The sequence below is a fragment of the Copadichromis virginalis genome, linkage group LG7 (genome assembly GCF_057382275.1).
Source record: "Copadichromis virginalis isolate Kocher_CV1m ecotype Utaka linkage group LG7, C_Virginalis_male_GT1.1, whole genome shotgun sequence".
NCBI lineage: Eukaryota > Metazoa > Chordata > Actinopteri > Cichliformes > Cichlidae > Copadichromis > Copadichromis virginalis.
The window spans coordinates 11,081,108-11,105,036 of NC_140624.1; the positions used below are offsets into that span (position 1 = coordinate 11,081,108).

At 40.4% G+C, this 23,929-nt stretch overlaps 2 protein-coding genes across 6 annotated transcripts; both read left to right on the forward strand.

The window, feature by feature from the left end:
* Positions 1–258: 258 nt before the first annotated feature.
* ppp6r2b (protein phosphatase 6, regulatory subunit 2b) lies at positions 259–17,703 on the forward strand. Of its 5 annotated transcripts, none has more exons than XM_085461697.1 (26): positions 259–630; positions 1,989–2,059; positions 2,165–2,320; positions 2,448–2,546; positions 2,888–3,074; positions 4,115–4,252; positions 4,358–4,423; positions 4,573–4,685; positions 4,773–4,886; positions 5,101–5,221; positions 5,650–5,811; positions 5,893–6,126; positions 6,244–6,308; positions 6,395–6,510; positions 6,632–6,717; positions 6,823–6,900; positions 6,999–7,096; positions 7,185–7,242; positions 7,390–7,511; positions 7,620–7,789; positions 7,912–8,068; positions 9,808–9,890; positions 11,464–11,674; positions 11,857–11,880; positions 12,575–12,700; positions 14,084–17,703. In XM_085461697.1, the coding sequence occupies exons 3-26, from the start codon at positions 2,193–2,195 to the stop codon at positions 14,115–14,117; spliced, it is 2,790 nt and encodes a 929-aa protein (XP_085317823.1). In that variant the 5' UTR covers positions 259–630; positions 1,989–2,059; positions 2,165–2,192; the 3' UTR covers positions 14,118–17,703. The 5 variants fall into 5 exon arrangements, with proteins under 5 accessions (XP_085317823.1, XP_085317826.1, XP_085317828.1 ...); XM_085461700.1 differs by having other exon boundaries at positions 9,811–9,890; XM_085461699.1 differs by lacking the exon at positions 259–630 and adding an exon at positions 856–922.
* A 673-nt stretch (positions 17,704–18,376) lies between these two features.
* On the forward strand, positions 18,377–22,437 carry LOC146704506 (MOB kinase activator 2). The gene is made up of 5 exons (XM_085461705.1): positions 18,377–18,795; positions 20,446–20,585; positions 20,735–20,831; positions 21,288–21,412; positions 21,507–22,437. The coding sequence occupies exons 1-5, from the start codon at positions 18,713–18,715 to the stop codon at positions 21,743–21,745; spliced, it is 684 nt and encodes a 227-aa protein (XP_085317831.1). The 5' UTR covers positions 18,377–18,712; the 3' UTR covers positions 21,746–22,437.
* The last annotated feature ends 1,492 nt before the right edge of the window (positions 22,438–23,929 follow it).

Here is a 23,929-nt window from a genome sequence, read left to right on the forward strand (position 1 = left end):
AGGTAGAACAGGGACATGTTCAGGTGTGAGTTTTCGTAAAAAAATCAAGCCAGAAAAGACAGTCCCTGCACTTGTCGCTTACTTTACGTGCACAACTAAATAATTTTCCTGCAATATTAAATAAATGCTCATGTATGCATTATTGCATTCTTCACCCCAGTTTTAAACTTAAAGTGTTTATTTTCATAAAGAAAAAAAAATGTTTGAGAGCATGGATGTGAATGTTAAATGTTGCTGCAGTGCTTGATGACAGCAAATAAATATGGACTTACTGGATGTTTACACAGTTGATGGACAGCCGAACTTTTTGATTACGTTTAGGTTTTAGGTAGTCGCCATTTTGATTTCCAAACCTGACTATTTTTATGTATTTTTTTTCCCCATTTGGTCCTTTGGACTCCTGAATAATAATTTACACCGTGTCAACACAGCCCTCCCAGCAGCAGCAGAGCTAGCCGCTGAGTAACACGGCTGTGTAAATGACATTGCAGCCGGTGGAAAGGGTAGTATCGTTAAGCTAACAGCGCAGCCCTGAATAGGCTGCGATGGGCCTCCGAGTGACCTGACAACCAAAGTCGCCGAGTTGCAGTTCAGCTTCCAGATGTCCACAGATTAAACAATGGCTCAAAGGTAACGGTGGTATGTCTTTTTGGGAGGTAAACATGTGTAGCCCAACGTAAAGCCTGTGCAAGCGATCAGAAGACGGTGACTTCAAGCTAGGTCTGAATCAGGAGCACGTCGTCCGACCACCTAGCTCACCAGCGGCGATAAATACTGACCTATATTAGCTTTAATCTGAATGTGGTTTGTCTCCAGTAAGAAATAATAATAATTTTTTTTTTTTTGGGGGGGGGGGTTGTTAGCAACTCGACTGTGGCACTGCTTGCTTTGCTAGCGGGCTGCTTTACGATCTGCAGTCAAGGTACGGTAAGTGAAAGTGGTTAAGGGAGACAGTGATAAAGGAGATAAGTTAACGTGGAGTTAAATGCACGGATTCGCTATCTAACACGGCTCCACGCTGACTTGACTGTTACCCTGTTATAACTAAAATCCGCTAACAGCTCAGAGTAACCGTTTACAGCTGCTCTTAGGACGCCTTGGCAGGCCTGTCACGGTTATGCTGTTGTATTAAATTTTAAAATCCACAGATGGCAATGACGAATCTGTAAACCCAGATTCCCGAGACACTTGTTTATCCCCTGCGTGTTTGTTCAAGGGATGTGTGCACAAGGGTGGCGTACTCCGACACCGTTCAATGTTATGCAACTACTTTTAATGGTCTCTAGATATGTGTAAGTTATTTCCAGCCATATTTTGTGCTGTAAAACGATACGCTACCCTCTTGTTTTCTCGCGTTGACGAGAGTTTGTTTGTAAACATGTGTTTGCATCTAAGAGATAATGGACTCATGATGGATGCTTCGTACAAAGTGTGGTCTGATTTGGTTTAGTTTGCGGGGTGGGGTGGCTTTAGGTGAATATTTAAAGCCTTAACAAAGCAAGCAACATTTCCTGCCTCTTACAATATTCAGCTGTCATCACCACCACACCTAGACTCAAGTTTGCTAGCTCCCAGAAACCTCCCATACTCAGGCATTTCTGTCACCGAAGGGTCAGTGTGTGCATCTTTCTTATCTCCAGTCATTCTTTGCTGATGCAAGTGCATGTGTGAGTCCCTTCCCTAAGCAAAGTGGTTAATGTTAATACACGAATGAGCAGCAGTAACTCAATTACAGATGCATTGCTTCCTGTTCTTTCCAGAGAGGAGTCCAAGCCTCTTAGCCTGAGTTCAGCCCTTCATCTAGCTCTGAAGAAGGCAGAGGCAATATTACTGTAAATGATTCTCCAACATTGTTGTTCATTTTGCTGCTTCCCTTTTTTGGGTTGAAGGCAACTCTGCTGGGTTGGTGTGTCTGGTGTTTAGAATGAGTAAAGTGGGTGTGTTTCCACCTTCGCTATACTCAAATGAATATTGTCTCTGATGTACAGGTTGCACAGTGTCTGTGAGGCAAATGGCTCTTTAGCAAGATCCAACTGAGTATACTTCTCCTTGTCCAAATGTAAGCATTCATAAATAAATTAAACTAAATCAAAAATTAACTTTTGCGTGCATTCTACACCATCCTGTTGCTTATCTCCGCACCACATCCTCTTTTGCTCAACAGCAGAGTGTATGCTACGGTGACGTCAGTCATGTTTTGGAAGTTTGATTTACACACATCTTCTCATCTGGAGGCTTTACTGGACAAGGAGGATGTCACTCTCGCTGAGCTCATGGATGAGGAGGATGTGCTGCAGGAGTGCAAGGCCCAAAACAGGAGGTCTGTTTAATGTCTACTTTGGTGTAGCTGCAAATTATTACCACATTTCGCATAATCAATCACCTTTGCTGTAATGCTTACTAAATTAATAAGTTGTGCATCTTATGTCACCGTTGTGGTTTTGCAGGCTTCTTGTGCTCTTGTGCCAAGACCAGAGCATGCAGGAGCTGGTTCGACTGATTACTACAGAGCCTCCTACTGGTGTAGAGGAGACAAAGCGCTTCAAGTAGGTGCTGTTGTGTAGAATATTCTAATGTAGTTTATTATATTCAGGGTAAAAATATATTCCTGGTGCTGCACTACATTATATCTGTTACCAGCCACTTTGTAGATGAGCCTGGATTTTAAGAGGATTCAGATTTGCTTAAACAATGTTTTTAATCCGACTAAAAGAACAGAAATGATTCCCCTAAATTAGCAAAACTATTTAATTGCCCGGTTGCCAGCAAACCAATGAAAGTCCTGTCCAGATAATTTTATCTTGTTTTTCTTTGAAGTGGAAAATATAGCAATAATTTTGTTCCTCCATCATTTTACTGCAAAATATGTCCATGCCATTTACAACAGGTATCCAAATATAGCATGTGAGCTGCTGACAAGTGATGTGGGAGTGATCAATGATAAGCTGGGTAATGAGGAGCCACTCCTGGAAAGCCTGTATGCCTTCCTGGAGCAGCCATCCCCACTTAACCCCCTCCTGGCATCCTTCTTTAGCAAAACTATTGGGAACCTCATCACACGGAAGACTGAGCAGGTAACACACACGTACACCGCTACATCAAAAGGGCATGCTTAATAAAGATGACGGTTACATTTTTGTGATGTTGTTTTCAGTTAATAAGTCTGAGGCAAGTTAATGGAAAATACTCACAAAAAATGTACTTTCACCCAAAATTGTTTTAAAATTCTGTTTCTTTTGAGGTGCCAACATGCATGGTTTATTTGACCCTTTTAGTGTCCGAGTTGATGATTTTAGTGTAAGATTGCTTGTTTATGAAACAACACATAATCAAAACTGTCCCGTATCAGAAGGGAATTATTTTAGTGAACCATTATTGTCCAAAACAACTTAACTCAAAAATGAATGGCTGGACTGCAGCTTATATAGTCTTCCATTTAAGGCTAACATTCCTGCTTGTATTAAGCCAACTAAAACATAAAGAAAGCTTATTACCTCTACATTTCATTTGCTCTGAACTTTGTATATATTTGTGTGTGTGAATAGAAGCTCATTTGATTCTGATGTGGGGTTTCAGATTTTTTAGAGTAGCTTTTTAAGACTTTAAGTAAGGCAACTATCTCACCTATATCATGACCATAAGGGACAGTCACTGGGGCAGCTGTCACCGGGTGAAACAGAGTACAACCCGAACAGTTGCTCATGATGAATTGAATCATAATTGAACTGAATCTGAATCAGAATACTTGAAATTATGTGGTTATAGTTGCTCCAACGAAGTTAAACAAATATTGCACAGGGAAGATGGCGTAATAGAAGTGTGTGTGTGTGTGTGTGTGTGTGTGTGTGTGTGTGTGTGTGTGTGTGTGTGTGTGTGTGTGTATAATGGTTTATCTGTCTTTGTACTACGGTGTCACCCACAGTGTTAGATTTTATTGCATTTCAAGTTGTATTGCTCAAATAGCAGTATATCGTTTGGGAAATAGTGTCACATTTATGCAGCGCGAGTCAGTCTTGAGAAATAATACCACTTGTTTGACAGCAAGCTCCTTATCCCATTCTTCAGTTTCCTGTTTTGTATAATCATTATTTTCTCTGCTTTCTGTACTGTTTAGGTGATTAGTTTCCTGCAGAAGAAGGATGGATTTCTTTCCTTGGTCCTGAAGCATATTGACACGTCAGCCATGATGGATGTGCTCCTACGCCTTATCAGCTGTGTGGAGCCACCGCCTCTACGACTGGAGACACTTACTGTACGAGACAAATAGACCCACATTCAGAATTTCACATAAATCTGATTTTTTTTTTTTAATTATTATTATTTTTGTCTAGTTGTAAAGCAATATTTTTCTCAACAGTGGCTGAATGAACAAAAACTGGCCCAGAGACTCATAGAGCTCATTCACCCTGAGAGGGATGAAGAGGTAGTGGAGAATTTCATAATTTTTAAATTTAACAAATATTTTATTTTGGTCTTTAAAAGTGTGCCATTGCTTTTATTCACAACGAAACCATTCATAAGACTGAGTGTCCAGATGTGATTGTTGTTTGTTTGATTTTTTGCCCAACACAGAGGCAGTCAAATGCATCGCAGACTTTGTGTGATATCATTCGTCTGAGCAGAGACCAGGCCAGCCAGCTCCAAGAGATTTCACAGCCTGACCCACTGCTGACTGTGCTTGAATCGTAAGTTGGAAAGACTCACATGCACGCAGGTTTATGCTCTCTAAACAGGATGCAGCGATACTAACGTACTCCGTTTTGTTTATACAGGCAGGAGTGCGTGGAGCAGTTATTGCAGAATATGTTCTCAGGAGAGAGAACTGAGAGCTGTATCGTCAACGGGATTCAGGTTCTTCTGACCTTACTGGAGATCAGGAGGCCTGTGTAAGTGAGAAACCTCGAACAATTTCTAACAGTGTGAAGCTATTCCAGCTAAGTTTCTCTTTACAAAGCTCTCTGACAAGCCTTCTCATTTAAAATTTGGGCATTTTAATCTCTTTTTAAACATTTGTTAAAGTTTATTTTATATCCCTATTTATTAAGCCTTCCCAACATCTATTTTGAGTTTTCTGTTTTTGTTCCTCTGTCTTTATGGCAGGGTGGATGGTGTAATGGATGCTCAGGGATTTGAGAGAAGCTACACTGTTAACAGCAGTATTTTGTTGGCCATCCAGCCACACTTGATACACTTCCACCAGCTACTTCTGGAGCCACCCAAGGTACATAAACAAGTCTTTCTATGATGAATGATAATGTAGCCGCTTGAGGGTATTTAAGATTGTTGTGTGAGCGTTTCCCTAGGTGAGAACGGGCTTTTAGGAAATCAGGTATCAATAAATTCAGTCTGTCCACATACATTCCATTTTGTATGGAAAATCAGGAATCCCCTGTGTATTTCATCAAGGTGTTAGTGCTCAGTTTCAAAAATGATGAAATTGCCCAGTATAAAAGTGCAAGCTCTTTTAGCTCAAGTCATGCTGCATGACGCAGGCTTTCTTTTGCTTGCTCCACCAGCCTCTTTCTTTATCAGGTATGTTTGAGTCTCTGCTGTTTACATGCCGTTGTTGTACAGTAGTCAGACCTGTATAACAAAACAAAAACCTCTAGATCATGTTTCCCCAAATTCCTCTGCCTTTTATCCATGTAGCGAGAGCCTATGCTGACGACTTTGGGTGTGCTGGAGGAACCGCTGGGGAACACGCGTCTGCACGTAGCCAGACTAGTGGCTTCTCTGCTTTATACCAGCTCTGCTAGCCACGCAGTCGTAGCACAGGAACTCTGCAGACTCAATACACTGAACCTCCTTCTGGTGAGAAAATCTGCTGCACTTTTGACAATTTATTTATGTTGAGAAAACATTACGTGTTAAATACCCCTTTGAAAAATACAGGACCTGTTCTTCAAGTACACCTGGAACAACTTTCTGCATCTCCAAGTGGAGCTTTGTGTTGCTGCTATCGTCCGGCCCTGTGCCCACGAAATGAGACTTCAGCCTGGCTTGGTTACCCAGGAAAAAGTCAAGCCTCATCCAGATGCAGCACCAGAACAGGAGTTGAACGAGACCCCGACTTCTGAACTATCAGACAGATCTGAAAACTCTGCTCATAACCTAATGGTGACTCATGTGAGTGTCTCTGCTTGTATTTGTGAAGTAGAAGGGTTGATCTACAAGAATGGGCAATGTGGCATCTCTTTCGGAATAAATAAATAACTGATTGACTCAATGTTTTTGTTTCCCAAGTTGTTTCAGCACTGCCACCTCGTCCAAAGGATTCTAGAGGCTTGGGAAGGAAATGATAAAATTCAGTAAGTAACTTTGAGATCTTTACATGAATTTGTGGCAGTTGGCGGTAATCTCTGGGTTTCTCCAAGTGTCATATCTATTTGTTCAGGTCAGATCGTGGTATGCGACGAGGCTACATGGGGCATCTGACCAGGATCGCCAACACAGTGGTGCACAATCTGGAGAAAGGCCCGGTTCACACCCAGATCAGTAGCCTCATTGCAGGTGTGTATGTGTTTGTGGACACATGGACTCATTTCTGTGTGGAAGAAAGCAGTAACTACCACGAATCACACCAAACTGGCTTATGGCTTTCATAATGCTGCTGTTGTGTGTTTGCATGTAGAGCTGCCAGAGGACTACAGAGGGCGCTGGGAAACCTTTGTAGATCAAACGCTGTCTGAGACCAACAGAAAGAACACCATAGACCTGGTAAATCCTAATTCGTGCACATCTGTAGAATTAAGAACCTGTTTTTCATTACACACACATTCAGAGTTTTAAGCACTGCACAAGTGTTGATCTTTCCATGTTAAGGTTGGCACTGGCAACCCTCGTCCTTCCTCAGAGGATGATATGGAGAGCCCCTTCCCCAAGGAACTGACAATACAGCAGGTATGCGTACACACACACATAAGCACATATTTAAAATATTTCTTGCTTCTCTTATGGGCTTTTGTGCTGTAATTATATTTGTTATGATCTGTTTTTAGGCCTTTTCAGACTACCAGATCCAGCAGATGACAGCTAACTTTGTGGATCAGTTTGGCTTTAATGATGAGGAGTTCACTGATCATGATGACAGCATTGGGTAAATTAGCTGACATTTTTCTCAAGTGATGGTTTATTCTTATTTCACTCGTGTGTGCGGAGGGTGTGAATCCTGGTTCTTTTTGCAGGGCAACTTTTGATCGGATTGCAGAGATTAATATCAATATTGATGCTGGCCATGACAGTGTAAGTTGATTTTAAAGGGGTTTTCTTTCTTTCCTTAGGCTGTAAATATATTTGTTCATTCTTAACTATACATTGTTTTTTGTTTTTAGGCACTGAAGCTCAGAAAACAAACCTGACAGCTAATTATTTTGTTTGTTTTTTGTGCAGGCTAACACAGCTGTATTTGAGGCTTGTTCCAAAGAGAGGATTCAGCCCTTTGATGATGAGGAGGAGGACATCTGGGAGGAGAAGGAGATTAACTATGCAACACAAGCCAAGTCCCGGAACAGGTAACTACATGGCTTTAAATAAAGATGCTCTCAACATCTTTATTATTATCATTATTTTTGCTTCAAAATGATGGTTTTGTATTCCGTGCAAATTTCATATGTTTCAAGGTTTGGTGGGTCACAGTCCTCCCAAAGCCAAGCAACCAGTAAGACCTGTGACATGACAGAAACTTGTGAGAGCTCCAGCAGAGCAGCAGACTCAGACTCTGACGAGGGAGAAGACCCTAAATATGATCTGGACCCTTTTGCAAGTCCGGACCAGACCGAGGCAACAACGAGTGAGATATGATATATCGTGTAATCGTGTATAATTGTTTTGCCGTAGTTGTATTTTAGGTCTAAAGCAGGTTTTAAGTGTCACATGTCATGTATGTATGCTCTTGTTTGTTTGTTTTTTCAGGCACTGGATGGGTAGCAGACTTTGGAGAAGTGAATTCAAAGGCTCCTGCAGCAGGAGCGGGCTTCTCAGCCTGGGACGCTCCAGTGTCTCAGCCAGCTGCAACAGAGGCCGAGGAGAAGGGATGGGCCAAGTTCACAGACTTTCAGCCTTTTTGCTGGTGAGTTTGGGTGCATTATATGTAAGGAGAGTTCATTGTCTAAAAAGCATCTAATTAAAATTATAAGACTATATATCTCGTGATGATTAATATTTTATTTAAAGGAAATGCTCATTTGGCATAATTTTTTCTATGATAGAAAGACGTACTTTTCAGAGGAAACTCGAAGTAAAACTAAAAAAAAAGGTGCAAAAAAGTCTAAAAACCATGAGTTTTTCTTTTTTAAAAACATTACAAAATTTCCTCCCTGCCCAGTGACACGTTTTTTGAAGTGGTAGTGCAAAGGAGAACATTTGTGTTCAAAACTAACGACAAACCATTTTAGTCACATGACCAGTATTGTTAGGATATGTTCACCAACACTGAACACTGTGCATAATTTTTCTATTTGAAACTATTGAGATCGGCTCTTAAAAAAAAACAAAGATATGGACTTCTCCATATCTTTTCCATATCAAGGTTTTTTCCATACAGTGCACATTCTGTTGTAGGCTATTCCAATCACTATAAACAGCAAGTCCAAGGCAGAGCTTTGCTTTACAGATGTTATATCTTCTTGAGACTTTATTACTTTTCTCTGGATTTTTGATCTGGATTGGTGGATTCTTTAAGAGGTGAAGTAGACAAGGTATTCATTATCAAAGGTGATAGCTAATAAGCCTTTCAACACTGATGCATCTGTCATTAGTGGCAGGGTCACTGTTTACAGCATAGTGGGGCAGTACAGATTAATAACATTAAAACTTTTGTTAGATTAACATTAGGGCTGTGCAATATGACCAAAATCTCATATCCCAATATAAAACATCTATTGTCCCGATAATGATATAACTCACAAAAAATTTAATATTTTCTGTAAATTCTGTGAATCTCGTGTAGGTGAAGTGTCTCCAGCTGGGCGTCATGTACCTGGAGTCGAGTGCTTTAACCGATGCATGAAGCTATACATTTTTAGACATAAGTTGTAACGGCCACCGTTTTCTTTGTGCGTATTTATTGCACGGCGTGCTGCAGGGAAAGCCTGTTCTAACATTTGAGTCTAAGGTTTATTTTTTAGCACCTTTTTTTTTTTTTTTTTGCTTCTCATCCGTCAATACTCTGCATACTTTTTCACGTGATTCAGTTTCTTTTGAAAATTCTCAACAGGATCTTGAGCTTTATTGTGAAAGGTTTATGTGGAAAATAAACAAGCGGACATGCGATGGCATTACCGTCGTTGTTGCTAAGGACAACCCATAAAAACAGGCGCTTGTCTGTCTGTAGTGTGGTTATATTAAATATAAGAGAAAGAGAGAACTTTAAGAAATTAATATAGCCACTACAGTGACCATCAAAACGATGAAAAAATATTGCCCTAAACAGTTTATTTTGCGACACCACGAAACAAATGATAGCGTAAAATTAAACGATAGACGTTTTTATATCGTCATCCGATATATATCGTTATATCGAACAGACCTAATTAACATGTTAACTTGTGTTAGTTTAAATCATTGAAAGCTTGAGCTGTTGTGGGGAACACAAATCGTTTATGCGATTTGGCTTCTACTCTACATTCGCATGCAGTGCCATACTGTGTTCTTTGCTAGCTGTTGTGAACAAACTGAGTGCCTTTTCCTAGTCATTGATTTTGCATCTGATTTTAAACAAATACAACCTCCACATACAAAGGGTGTGTGTAGTTTATTAGATGCAGTGCATTTTCTCTCTGTTTTATTATTTGTGTGACTTATGTCCAGCAGCTCTGAAACAGGCCCGAGATGCAGCTCACCTGTGGACTCAGAGCTCAGTGGATCAGACATCCCCAAACCAAACCAAAACCGTAAGTAGCCTCAGAATGACTGACTGTGAATATTTTGTAACACTTCACTCAAACATAAAAAAACTACAGAAATGGTAAAAAGTCTCCACTGTATTTCTATTCAACTCCATATATCATGGTCCACAGGAAGGATATCTAAATGACAAGGCCTCTAACATCTCTATCAGTCAGTTGGTTAACTTTATGGCAGGTAGGGCTGCTCGATTATGGCAAAAATGATAATCACGATTATTTTCACTGAAATTGAGATCGCGATTATTTGACGATATTTATTTAACCCTTTAAGACCTACCATAGAACCAAGTCCGCCAGAGCTTATATTATTTTTTTACATGTTGTAGTGCCATTTGTGGGAGCATTTCAAGTTGCTAAATAACTGTTATAGCCCATATTTTAATAATATGTATGCATTAAGTCCATAGTAACTACATTAATTGCAAAAAAGTGCAATAAACTACAAAAAAATTTATATCGTTTTTGTTTTGTTTTTTTACATATATTTCTACTTGGAGAAATTTAAGAGGTTTATCCCTCAAAACTTTAAATACAAAAAAGTTGCAAAAAATAGTTTACAACAACAGGAAATTTATTTTGAGTGTCTTCATAGTTTTATTTTGGAGATACACCAATTTTTATATACTGCAGGAAAAACAAAAAAAACAATCCTATGATGCAAATTTGCAAAGAAAACAGCATGTGCATCAAAATAAACTATTTCCAGCAGTGCAAGCATCCCAGAAACTATTCAGAAAAGTCAAACATGACCAGTAGATGTTTTTAAGGCCTACAAGTAAAAAAACCACATTTCCGCGAAAATGACGTCACTTCCGGTTTCGGCCAGGAAATGGCGGACATGCGACAGTTCGCGCTGACGTCTGTTTCACTGTGGGAAGTGTTACGAACAGCTGATCGGATCGGCAAAGCGTGTTTCTGGAATATTATGTTTTTGTTCCTGCAAGCGCTTTTTATGCAATTATTGCAAAGCTTTATGTGGAAGGAAACCGTGACCGAGGACAAGCTGATGGCATAAGATGTAAGTACAACTCCTCCGGTTTCATATGCAAAACAAATTATTGCGCTAGCTTACGTGGTTCAGGTTCTACAGGGATTTAAAAATAGTTACACAAAACGGAGCATGCTGCTCTGACCGGATTTAAAGGGTTAACAATGACTTTAAAAAATAATATAAAATAGTGTGCAACACCACTGAAGTTTTTTTTTTTTTACCTCTCTTTTCAACCAACAGCAGTCACTCTCCTCTCCAAATAACTTCTGCTTAGCTTTCCGAGCTTTCCGAGCTTCCCTCGGGTCCTCTTAATCAGCGGTCTCCAACCTTTTTTGCGCCACAGACCGGTTTATGCCCGACAATATTTTCACGGACCGGCCTTTAAGGTGTCGCGGATAAATGAGGGAGGGGCTAATAATCGGCTCCGTCATTTTTAATGATCGTTGAAAGCCCAGATCGTAATCGTGATTAAAATTCGATTAATTGAGCAGCCCTAATGGCAGGTAAGCTTTTCAGATAACCATGCATCAATTTTACAAACTGTTTCTTTCCTGTTAATCTCAACAGCGTGTGTGTGGAGTGTTTGCGTGGCAAGGAAAGCACCACTAGTGGCATCAGACAGCTCCTCCTCCAGCAGCTCCGACAGCGATGAGGAAGAAAGAAAGACAGAATCCACATCCAGTGAGACGGTCACCACAGAGACCATCACCACAGGTGCTGGCAAGGAGACCATCCGGCTCACCGTTGACGCCAAAAATGAGAGGGCAGTCTTCAGCAGGTGCACATTCTCTCACACAAATAGGGAGCTCCTGTTCTGTCTGGTCCAGTGTGCCAGGCTTTGATAAAGCCCTCCTTTCCCTTTGCTCTCCTGTACAATTTTGCTTCCCCTTCTCTGCTTTTTTTCTGATTATCCTCCTCCCCCTGTTTGTTCCCTCCTTTCTCATCTCCCCTTGACTCCAGAGTATTCAGACCTGCAGTCAGACGGTATGTTGTGCTTGAGGTCCTGTGCTCTGAAGTGTGGAATGCTTCCTGGAGTTGTGTTAAGGATTTAAGATGCGTTTTGCTTGTTGCCTTTAACAGGATGAGGAGTAATGATTCCTTATGGCATAATTCAGGCCAAGCCTAATTCATAAAAAAGAAAATCCACTAACTCCAACCTGGTGACTTGTAGAGTCTCTGTATTCTCTGTGATTCTCAAATATAACAGAAATTCACTGTGCATTTATGAAAGAAAAGATGGTTGACTATTTGTTACCTTACTTGTTTTATACAGTATAATGATGAGAGAAGAGTAGCATATTAGTGCTGATTGTAATGATGTGATATTTTGGTTTTATTTTTAATCATAACATTATGGCTCGATATGATTTTTCATTCAGAGAACCCTCACCACTAACGGTCTGTTGGATAGCATGCTATGAATAAAGGTTGCCACCTATCCAATTTATCAACATCCTAACAAACCAGTACATTAGCAAATTACTAACAGTGCACCAACGAGCATGCTGGAGTTAAAGTCCAATCTGAACTCAGTGGACAGCGGGGACAGAGGCCACAGATCAGAGCAGATGGAGACAATTTAGCAAGCAGCAGAAAGGAGCATCTACAGTACTCAGTTCAGCTGTCACTTGTTTTCGTAGCTAAAGCTGTAATTCTTGTTTTGTTTTGTTTTTTTCAGCGACGTGCCAGTGGAAGGGCTCGCTAACGATAAAGAAAGTGGCAAAGGTGAAAAAGGAAAGCAACATGAGAACAGTTCCAGCCCAGTTACTGCTGATTCGGCTAACCAGGCAGCTGCTGTTACACAGTAAGTTTGCATTTGTGTGTTTTGTATAGAGATGAATAGAGGGATGAGATCACCAAACATTGCATCAGTGATTCATCCCTGTCAAAGCACCTCTTTATGTGAGAGCTCTTTGACGAGTCACCGCACAACCTACGCACATTTCTGACCTCAAGAACAGAGGTGTAACCTGTCATATCTAATTGGCTGCATTTCTTAGAAGCTTTAAGGAGTATTAAATCATGAATGTTTTATCTACGTCCAGGGCAGCCAAAAATAAACAATTTTACATCACTTACAGGACTGTTGTGGTGATTTACAATTCCAGAAATGGGAGATTTTTGGCCTCTTTGTTGAATAATTTAGTTTCTGTCATACAACAACATACAGCATCATTGCATAGGCTGTAGATGGATACTCTGCTGTAGTTGAGCAGTTTTTCTTTCTTTAGTAAAAGTTACTGAACCCCAAATTACAGTTGGAACAAATGAAAGTTTATGAAGTATGTAAATGGTACAAATTTTTCTTTTTAAAGATCTATTCTTTAGAGACACGTGTCACATGTGACACAAGTGCAATATAGATTACATGCTGAAGGAATATGTTGTACACATGCAACCTGCTGAGCACTGAATAAATCCCAGTTGCAAAGTTATTACATGTATTCACCATGCGATGCAGAAAATATATAAATTAATTTAAATTTTTTAATTAAAGATTTGTAAAATATATAAGCATAAGTTAAATTATACTTGGTTCTAATCTTTTGTAATGACCCCTTTGCACAGCTGGAAAATCAATTAATAGAATACAGGTTAGTTAAGAATACGTATTCAACAAATCAAATTTATTTCACTTTGATCTCGCAAAAAAACTACAAGGAGGCCATAAGAGGATGTGTGGAACAATGTAAGAACTGTTTGTAAGGTTATATTTGTAAAGGTTTATAATGTTCAGCTGCCATGTTAGAAACAAACAGCAGCACATATTGTAGAGTCCAAGGAATGGTGCATTTGTGATGGTCATGAATTCACAAGATTAAGATTTTTCTGCAGCTTTACAATTGAATTTTCTTTGCAGCCACAGTGCATATTATAGTCCATTTTCCTACTCTCTTGTCAGTTTTTAAAAAAATATTTTTTATTAGATCATCTCTCCTTCCTTTAGGTGAAAATATGGGCTAGTGAACAAATAGACTGTACATAAAAGATGTACACACCCATCATGATATTACCTGTTGGTTTTGGATCTAAAGCCTTGGTGTTGTGCTAAGGTAATGATAACAAGCTGGATTTCCAAACTTGAATGGGCCAGTGTCGTTTGACATGCATAGCAACAGTAGCCACAAGGAAACCAACTCGTCTGAATTCTCTCTTTTTTTTTCTTTCTTTTTTTTTTAACTGACAGAGAGATGCAGTCCCCCGCTAATGGACCGGCCTAACGAAGTGGTGCAGGAACACACTTCATACCTGATCATTCAACACACAGCCACGCCACCTTTGCTTCCTGTTAGCAGTCCATCAATACCCTCGTTTGTGTCTAAAAGACGTGTAAGTGAATGGAAGATCCTTAGTGCAGAGCTCGAGCAGTATTTATAATGGATACCAGAAATCAACACATGGGTACTAGTGATGTCTCTAATGCGCCTTCATGACATCATTATAAATGAACCGCTTCAAAAAGAATTGTGTGTTTTATGAAAAACATTTCATTGTGCCAGGCACACCAAAGGCAAACTGTGTTACATACGAACTTTTTCAAGATGAATTTCTTTCCCGTTAAACTTGGAAATGTAAACACCTTTATCTGTCGGGATCTACTGATGTGCCAGCTGCACTTTTAATGTTAAGAAAACACCCTATTCTGAAATTTGACATTTTATTAAATTAAGCACCGGGATTTCAGATTATTTGGGTCTGTCTGCTCTCCAGGTATAAATATGGTCCAGTGGATTTTTTTCTGTTTTCTAGGAGAGCATTTGACTGTTTACACTTTAGTAACAAAAAGCATTCAAATAATCAGCCAAGATTACAGACGCCAAGATGCTTGCAAAGCGCTAGCTAGCTGCCATTTTGTGTACAACATTTCAGTCTTCGTGCCGGGCAGACAGGTCATTATAGCAAATATGCGACTTATCTGATCATTTCTCAGTCAAGTAAGTTTTTATCTCCTTTGATCACATGACGCGCAAGTGCTCTCTATTTGTTAGTTTGGAGCATTGGATTTGGGGGCCTCGTGTGTGTCACTTCCTCCTCCTGAAAGATTCAAGTAGTTTAGGGGTACGTGTGTGCACGCGTGTGTGTACTGTTGTGTCCATGTGTATAGACGTGTGTGCCGGCGTGTGTGTTTGAGCTCTGTCTGAGGTACAGAGTACGTTTCTCAGGTCAAAGGAGAGGTATGCAGATAGAAAGAAAGCACACCTGTGTAACACACACGCAGACACACAGTGCCATACACACACAAGTGTACACAACCATATCTAGATGCAAAAAAAAAGGAAAAAAATGGCAGCCCACGTATAAGTTCATACCACCCTCAGAGCTGTTTAAATGTAATATTGTGAAATTTGAACCTGTATTAGGTTGTGGCTCTTCTTGGTAATCTGTAAACGTAATATAAATGTAAACAGTATATATATAAACATCATATCTATTTTTGGAATAAATCCAGTGTACGGCAAGGCGGTTGTTTTGCAGGTTGCGATGTGTGTATCGTATGTGTGTCGTACTGTCGAAATGAGGCAATAATGATGTCTGTGTTTCGGTTAATAGGCCAGCATCAGTTCATGTTTCTTTGCTACATGCTTCCTACATGGCAGTTTAGGAGTGTTGTGAATACGAGTTGGTCGTCTACGGTACGTCTTCCATTTTGTTTATTTTGAGGATGATTCTTGTTAATGACAACTTGGGTCTTTTTTTTTTTCTTTATTTCCACCCTGTATCAATTTTAAACCCATTTTGCATAATTTAAATAGTCAAATTCAGGGGGAAAATTATGATAAACAATAAAATAGTCCATGTACTGCTTTTTGATCATATCGTTTGTGTACGCATGTGTTTCCACTGTAACAACGGTGATTAATTTAAACTGGATCTGAACAAATGTGTTTGTTAGAGCAATAATAAATCAACAGAAGCACATTAGGCACAGGTTTTTATAATCGGTAAATTAATGTTGCCTAATTTAGCTGCTCCATTTCCTGCTTTAACTTCATTTTGGATTTTCAAAAGACCGGTCAGATCAAAACGCTTAAATTTACTTGGCAGATTAGAGGTGCCCAGTGGAGTTTACTTACAAAGGAAATATTGTGACCTCAGGTGTCATTCACCAAAACCCATTGTTCTCTAAGAAACGTCTGGAGTGCATTTCCTTTTGCAATGCTAATTCATTGGTAGATATTTCAAATCCAGCATTGTTTACGTTCTTGCTTACTTGGTAGCAGTCTTGTTCTTCCTGTCGATCAGTGTAGTGTCTGCAGCCACTTGCAGGAATGTGTAACATTACTCACATTCTTGCACAAGTGGAGCAATGGCAAGACGCAGAAAAAGGTGCGATAGAACTGCTAGAGGCCGAGAATTCCGGGGGGGGGGGAACTTGAGTCGGTAATGAAAGTCAACATTAGTTGCAGCAACACCATCAGTGCTCACTGAGGTGGCACGCCATTAAGTTAGCTGTCTGATCTTTCCTGCTTCATCAAATCTATGCTTGTTATAAACAGTTAACCGGTTTAATCCAGTCTGGTCATAATCAGATTACATTAAACAACACAATACGTAAGAAAACGTGACCCAAGTTGTACTGAATTATCCTTTAAAATCTGTGTGTGCCAGACAGTCATCCTTTACGTCATCTTTCTCCTCGTCTCTCTCTTTCTCAGGGTAGGAGTCGAATTAAATTGCATTTACCTATGGAACGATTCTCTGAGATTGTTGTATTTATTTTAAAAGCACTTTTTCAAGAAGCACTTTTTGGTTTTTGGTTTTTTAATTTGGTGGCGCTAAGCGCCCCTACGTAATTCCCTCCCTCAGAGCGATGGGAATGTTTGACTTGACGAGTGAATCACGTAGACACTTTAGAATATCTTTTTGTTGTTGTTTTTTCTTCAATGCTTTCTGCCAAAGTGTGTCTTCCCACCAGTGTACAACTGGGTTTCATATCTGTGATGTAGCCTCTTTTCTTGCAGTGGTCTTAGAGGTGTAGATTTATCTGAAGCAGCCTTTGTTTGATCCATTGCTCATGTTTTTTTTTTTTTTTCTTTGTGAATCATGTGATGGAGTTATTAGCTGGAGAAGAGAATGCCACAAGTCAAAGAAAGACTTTGAAGATTCGTCTTAGATCACAGCTCTTTCTTCCTCCTCTGCTTTCATCTGTTCACCGCTTTGAGCCGTTTGAAGTGAAACTGCACAGAGCTAGCACCGCTTCGTTGTCAGGGTTAAAAGAGGAAAAATAGGGCTGCGTTTGTCAGGGTTGTTCACATGGTCAGAATATGGCATCCCACCCGTCACTAAGCCTAAGCAGTGCTTCTGGCCTATACCATTTGTGTGTATGTGTATTTAATGCGTGTTTGTGTGCCCCCTTCAGTTTGAGTGTTTTAGCTACGGGTATGTTGTCACATTATGCATAATGGTACGTTGCATTCATCTCTAAGTGCCATTAAGTTTGCACATTAGCCTCGTTCACCTCTTTTTGGGCATTCGCTGTATTGCACAGTGTGTGCCCCGAACTTTATTGAGAAACAATGGGTGTGAAGTTGTTACTTACCAATTACTTATTATTTACACTGAGACCATTTCAAAGTTTTTTCTCACATTATAGCTTATTATTATATTAGGGCATGTGTGTGCAGATGTGTGGGGGAGTGGTGGGAAAAACAGCCGTGTGGTTAAATGCCTTTTTTTGTAAAGCGGACTGATGCTGGTGTCTTTGTTTTTGGGTTCTTTTTTTCATTTAGAGTAATGTGTCTGTTACCTGTTGTCAATTTAGCTTGTACATTCAGATATGAACCTAATAAATATGTCAAAGATAAATACGCCTCTGTTTGTGTGACGCTTACTGTAAAACACACACACACCACACAGTACACGGAGAGAGAAAGAGTCAACAGGACATGGTCTTTGGAATATGTTTACCTTAAGGGAAGTTGAACAGGTGGATTATGTTGGGTCCCCGTCTCCCACACATACAATCAGTGCTACACCCTCACAGTGTCTCCCCTGCTGCAAACATAAACCTGCCTGTCAGTTAGATGTCAGTGTGCTGCAGGCATCAAGTAAAGTTGGTTCACATAACAGCTGAGAAGGACCTGAAGAGCCTTCATTTGTGCTCATTCGCTTCACTTACATTTCAGTTTTTCAGCCTGTGGTCCTCTCTATATGTAGCTACTGTTTTACCCGTGGGTGTATGGCTTCTTTCCTGAGCTTAGATGTTTGTCATACTAATCCTGGAGCACAGATACTGTTAAGTCTTAAGAGGTAAGACTCTTTTCTACCATTCTCCCTGCCTTCTTCCCTTCTTACTTACTTTTGCACCAGGGAAAAACAAACAAACACCTTTTTAGGTTTTGATCCACACCTGCCTGCTCTCTCTGCGCAGAGTGCATGAAGGAGAGTCTGTTTGCAGTGGGTGGAAAAGGGAAGAAGGCGGAGTTGTGTTTTTGTACTTTTAATGGGTTGTGGAGAAACCTGCCTGTCTGCTTGGAGCTGGGAGAGGAGGAGCCTGTGGGGTGTGGGACTTCAGACAAAGGAGACATAAACACACTGACACTGGATCACTGGAGCAAAAAAAGAGTAGGAGACGACTAAGGGAGACGATTCCCAACTCTTGGACTACTTTTTCGCTATATTTTGGAGAAAACAAACTTTATGTAGAGGAGATTTTTGAGGGGGGGTGTGATACCTTGGATCGGTTTGTGAGCTGAGACATGTTTGTGTTGGAGCAGTGGTGGCCATATGTTGCCCAGACTGTGTAGAAGTGTGTGTGTTTGGGATGGAAAAGTGGAGCTGGCACGATCAACATTTCTGCTCTTAGCTTCACGCCATGGGAGGGTGCCATAGTTACCCCTCGGCTAAAGAAGCAGACGGGAAGACCCTTCAGCCCTCTGACATCAGCAGTGACAAATTGTAAGTTATATCTCTTTTTCTCCTTGTTTTTTTTTTTATTTTTTTTATTGCATTTCTTTGTTTGTCCTGTCAATCTTTTACTACTTCTGTATTTTTGATAGAACAAACACTCATGTTAAAAAGAGGACAATACTTATATCTGTTAATGGTGTGTAAGAAATGTGACTAGAAAGCTGGTTGCACATGGTTTACTCAGGAATGTTCTCCAGATAAGACTGTGTGCGTGTGCGTGTGTGTGTGTGCGTGTGCGTGTGTGTTACATATTTGCCTGATGCCATCAGTGACGGTGGATTCCTCTAACAGCGGGAACACATTATGAGCAGCAGTTAAAACTAATATGAGGAAAGGCACTGGGAAAATGTGTTTTATCTGAGTTACTAGGCAAATGTTTTGCTCCAGGTTGAATCTTTTACAGCCAGCTCGCTGTAGCGAAGAGAAACCCGCTCATGGACAAAGTAAAAGTGGACAGATGGCCGAGTGCAGGAGAGCAGGGTCACAGAGGAGAGTGTTTACACAAAAAACACAACATGACAACTAGCTTTGGGTTCTTTGTTTTTGTGTGCTGACAACCTGTAGCCAAGAGAGGAGGTGACTGAGTTAATGTCAGTGAGCTGTAACAGAGCAGGATGTGAGCAGCTGATGTTCCTGTGGACATTAGGAAAGTTTGTCATGGCTTGGCAAAGCTTTGCTCTACTGTACCTTTGCACAGCTAATGTTTACATTGATTTCTGACACTCTTCCTCCCTTTCTGACTGCTCTGACCTTTCACGTTTGACAAAAGACCTCCTGTTTAAACCTTTACACAAATGATCCCTGGCAGCCACTCTCTCTCACACACACTAACACATTTATACAGGGGGGAATGAAACCCCATGGAGAGTACTGTGTTTTCCTTATCACAGCAGGCAAGGTCATACTAAGTAAACCCTCAGCTGTTGTGTGTGTGTGTGTGTGTGTGTGTGCGTGTGTGTGCGTGTGTAAGAAAGCTGAGCGTGACAGCTGCCTGATCCACTACACTTTTAATATTGCAAAGTCTTGACTAAAAGTCTGAGTTAGCCTGCTCTGATCAGGAGCAACTATCCTGCATCCCTGCTTTGAATAAAGTCAAATTCTGCTGCCAGGTTTGACTCTCCATCACACTGTAAACATCATACATTCCCAGTATTCTCTATCTATATTGTCACACCTTCCTGATTAATAAGCCCTGTCTGTAGCTTATCAGTAGGTGCAGTATATAAACCGATGTAGGAAAAAGAGATGTTTTCCCAAAGAGGGTTGGCCTCAGCACTCGGCTCTACATTATCCTGCACAATCGTGCTCAGTTATTTGCTTTCCAGCATTGACCGCTGCAGCAGTCTGCTTCATTAACAGTAATTACGCTGGATCTGAATTGACTGCCTTCATTACATTAACTGCTGCTGTATTGGATGTTTAGGTCTGCAGTCACAGCAGTGCTCGTATGTTTCAATGTGTGTGTGTCAGCCAACACAGAGCAAGATAGATGAAAGAACTTAAAACATCATATCTACTGAGTGCAGCAGCAGTCATTAATCCACTGACCCGTTGGTCGTTAGACACAGCGATATTTTTCGGTCTCCCACTCTTTCTCTTTCTGTGTCGGCTTCATTAACTCTGAACTGTCTTCTCAAGGGGGATTAATAACAATAACCAGGAAGCGCGTCCATATCTGCAGCAGCAGTATGTGTGTCAGCGGATCACACATGCAGACATGTATGCCCTCATAGCTCTGCCGCCTGGCGTCGACAAGGCAGAGTGGCTTGCCAGCAACAGTAAGTAGTAACAGATTTGTGTTTGGACTCATTTCTCTGTAGCTCTTTAACTCCCAACACTTTTCTTCTTTCTGCAAAAACAAAGAAGAAGAGAGAACAGCAACGTGCGCAAGATATAATGTTGCTGTGCTTATTTATTTTCTTTCCAGCTGTGGCATTTTTCAAGCATATAAACCTGTTCTCCAGTGCCCTATCAGAGTTCTGCACTCCCAGCACATGCCCAACTGCCTGTGGACCAGGCAACGCGTAAGTTACTCAGTATTATACTGCAAATTGTGGCACCGTATGCAGATACAAAAGCTGTTCTTGATGTATAATATAATATTATATTCATATTATATATGGGTAACCTTGCACACTATATCTGTTGCAGTCATTGGGGTAAAGTGCAAGCAATCAGCATGTGCTGAAGTAAAATGTCCAAGCTCCTAAATTATGTTTATGTGAATTGTTTTAAAAGTTCGTTTTTCCCTTTTTCCCAACACTACTGCCAGCAAACGGCCTTTTTGCTAACAGCATTAGGAGAGCTTGCATGAGGTTGACCTAAATGTACTATAATCAGTCTTTAAGCTGAGCTCTGAGCAGCTTCTCAGTCTTTATCAGCCCAGGAGTGACATCACAATATTTACCCTTTAAAAAACATCAAGTACGGATTCTGTTGTTTCCATGTTGTGTAAACTTTTAGTACGCTTTCGTCCTCAGGGTTTATGTTTGGACTGATGACCATGGCAGGAAGCTTAAGTGCTCTGCTCCACTTTACTTTGACTACGCCATGTCATACATTCAGGACCTACTGACTGATGAAGACGTGTTCCCTACAAAAGCAGGTAGAGTGCATTTACATCGTGTGTTACCTAATTGCACGGCACGTTTCAGTTTCAGTTTTAGTTTTAAACTGTCATCTCTTCCTTGTTTCTCCAGGTGCAAAATTTCCGACAGGCTTCGTGTTTATGGTCCAGAAGGTGTTTCTGTTGTTGTTCAGGACAATGGCTCACATTTATTGGTCTCACTACACACAGGCCCAGCAGGTGGGTCTGCACCCGCACCTCAACACGCTTTTCATGCACCTGACGCTCTTCTGCCGGCACCATGAGCTGCTGGATCCAGAAGACACTGAGCCACTGCAGGACCTCATCACAGCTTTGGGACGACAAGGGTGAACTTAAAGGGCAGCCGCAGATATTGTACAATCACATCATTGCACGCTTATTTATTTCTTAAAGCTGATTGTCTCTCACCACTCTGGGCCAAATTTAAACGTATTCCCCAGTATAGATTTTTAAAGAAAGCTCTATAAGGAGAGCAATGCAAAGAAACAATGCTCCTGTTCTGTAGAATTGGGCTGAAGTGTATGACTATTGCATGCTTTGTTTTGTTGTTGTTGGTTTTTTTTTTGCTTTTTTAACATAATGGTGCACTATTTTACTTTGATAAGGTCAAGATCTTCAAGGTCACTTAACCAAACAAACCCAGTTTGTGCCATTTTTGTATTTTGTGCACCATGCAAAAATGCTGCATCTGCATCTTCATGTATTTTAGAGTACTTTGTAATAAATATTTGTGAGCCATTATCTGTACAGTGGAACTGAAAAGCATGCATACTTTATTTTGGAGAAATTAGTGAATGCAAAAAAGTGGGAAGAATTGGTTAAAGACAGGGAGGGACTTTGTGTTTGATCCTGAAGTGGGTGCTGGTGCTGTTTTATTTAGCATATTTTCAGGTCTTTGGTTTATAATCAGCGCCACCTGCTGCTAGTAAAGGAATCCAGCACGTATCACATTTTCCCTGCACCATCTGTAAATATTTGTTTACATACTGGATTTATGATTAAACTGACTTATGAGAGTTAAATGGTGGTTTTTCTGTTTTAATGTAAGGATGTTGACAAAACATCTGGCTGCACTGGTTCTCTCATTTCAGATGTGAACGCCGTTTGAGGCCCACAAAGCCAAGGGATCACATACTGTAAACACTGAATTGTATGAAAATTTTTGTTTCTTTTCAGAGTCGTCTTTTTTCTTTTTAGTGCTGCAAAACAAATAGAAAATGTGCCTCTTCAACATACAAACTCTACTGTACATTCTTCTTGGTTAACAGCGTTGTTTCTGGGAAGTGTCAGGCCACTCGAGCCACACTGCATTAAATGAGCCTAACGGGCCCTGTGCCATATGCAGTCTTGATCAAAAGTTTACGTTTAAAAATAGCGAAAAATCGTATTTTGCATATTTGTATCTTAACATGGTTCCAGGTAGAGTTTCAACATGCAACAAGAAGAAATAGGAGTGAGACAAAACATTTTTTTAAGCATGCAATTTATTGAAAACAAAGCTTAAACTGAATCAAGCTGTTTGATTTCTGATTTGGGGGAGCTTAGTTTTTTTTAAGATGTGGTCTTAAACTTTTGATCAGCCATAAAAGTTCTAAACATTAACTCAGTAATGAGTAGCTCCACCGTTATTGTTGATCACTTCAAAAAATTGTTGCGGCATGCTTGATGCAAGCGTTTCCATGAGGTAAGTGGGAACATTTCTCCAAGTGGTGAAGAGAGCCGCAAGAAGGGCATCTACTGTCTGGAACTGTTGCCCATTTTTGTAAACTTCCCTAGCCATCCATCCATCCCCAAAGGTTCACAGGGAACATGCAGGATGGTCCAAAAGAGTGATGTTATTGTCCTGGAAGAAGTCCCTTGTCCTGCGGGCATTGTGTACTGTAGCGTTGTCCTGTTGAAAAACCTAGTTGTTACCACACAGACCATGGCCCTGTCATGAGGGATGCTTTCTGCAACATCTGGACAAACCCAGCGCCCGTTTGATGCCCCTGCACCACCTGAAGCTCCTACTATTACTAATTATCCTTACGTATAATTAGTAATTTAAAAATGATGTGCTTACCCCTGATGGCATATATGTCAGCTATGCTTCCATAAACAATAAGCTCTCACCTCACTGCCCCCCCTCTTCTATTTATTAACACTATTTATTTACATATTTCTATTTTTACCCGATTGTATATTTGTACATTTTATATATTTTTTCTCTAAATACTGTTCATATGTATATAGTGCTGCAGAAACTCTGCACCCCCCACCACGTTTGCACCGAGTAGGAGATGCTCTGTAGCTCTGTATGTCTGTATAGTGACAATAAAGGTATTCTATTCTATTCTGTAGCTTCCAGGTCATATGAAAATCTGTTTTCATCTCTTTTTCTCGCATCTCATGCCCCAGATACAAACATAATCAGGATATATTATTGCTTGGCTATTTTTATTTAAAACATTTTTCCTTTGCCCAATATAAGCATGTAGTCCTATATTTCTCCACAAAGAGGCAGCAAAAACCCCT

Excerpts from the sequence above, each read along its gene's own strand:
- ppp6r2b (XM_085461697.1), top strand. The coding sequence starts at position 2,193 with ATGTTTTGGAAGTTTGATTTACACACATCTTCTCATCTGGAGGCTTTA. Across the intron at positions 6,718-6,822 it reads GAAAGAACACCATAGACCTG|GTTGGCACTGGCAACCCTCG; the intron begins GTAAATCCTAAT and ends TTCCATGTTAAG. Across the intron at positions 7,097-7,184 it reads GATCATGATGACAGCATTGG|GGCAACTTTTGATCGGATTG; the intron begins GTAAATTAGCTG and ends TTCTTTTTGCAG.
- LOC146704506 (XM_085461705.1), top strand. The coding sequence starts at position 18,713 with ATGGGAGGGTGCCATAGTTACCCCTCGGCTAAAGAAGCAGACGGGAAG. Across the intron at positions 18,796-20,445 it reads GACATCAGCAGTGACAAATT|GGGGATTAATAACAATAACC; the intron begins GTAAGTTATATC and ends TGTCTTCTCAAG. Across the intron at positions 21,413-21,506 it reads CGTGTTCCCTACAAAAGCAG|GTGCAAAATTTCCGACAGGC; the intron begins GTAGAGTGCATT and ends TTGTTTCTCCAG.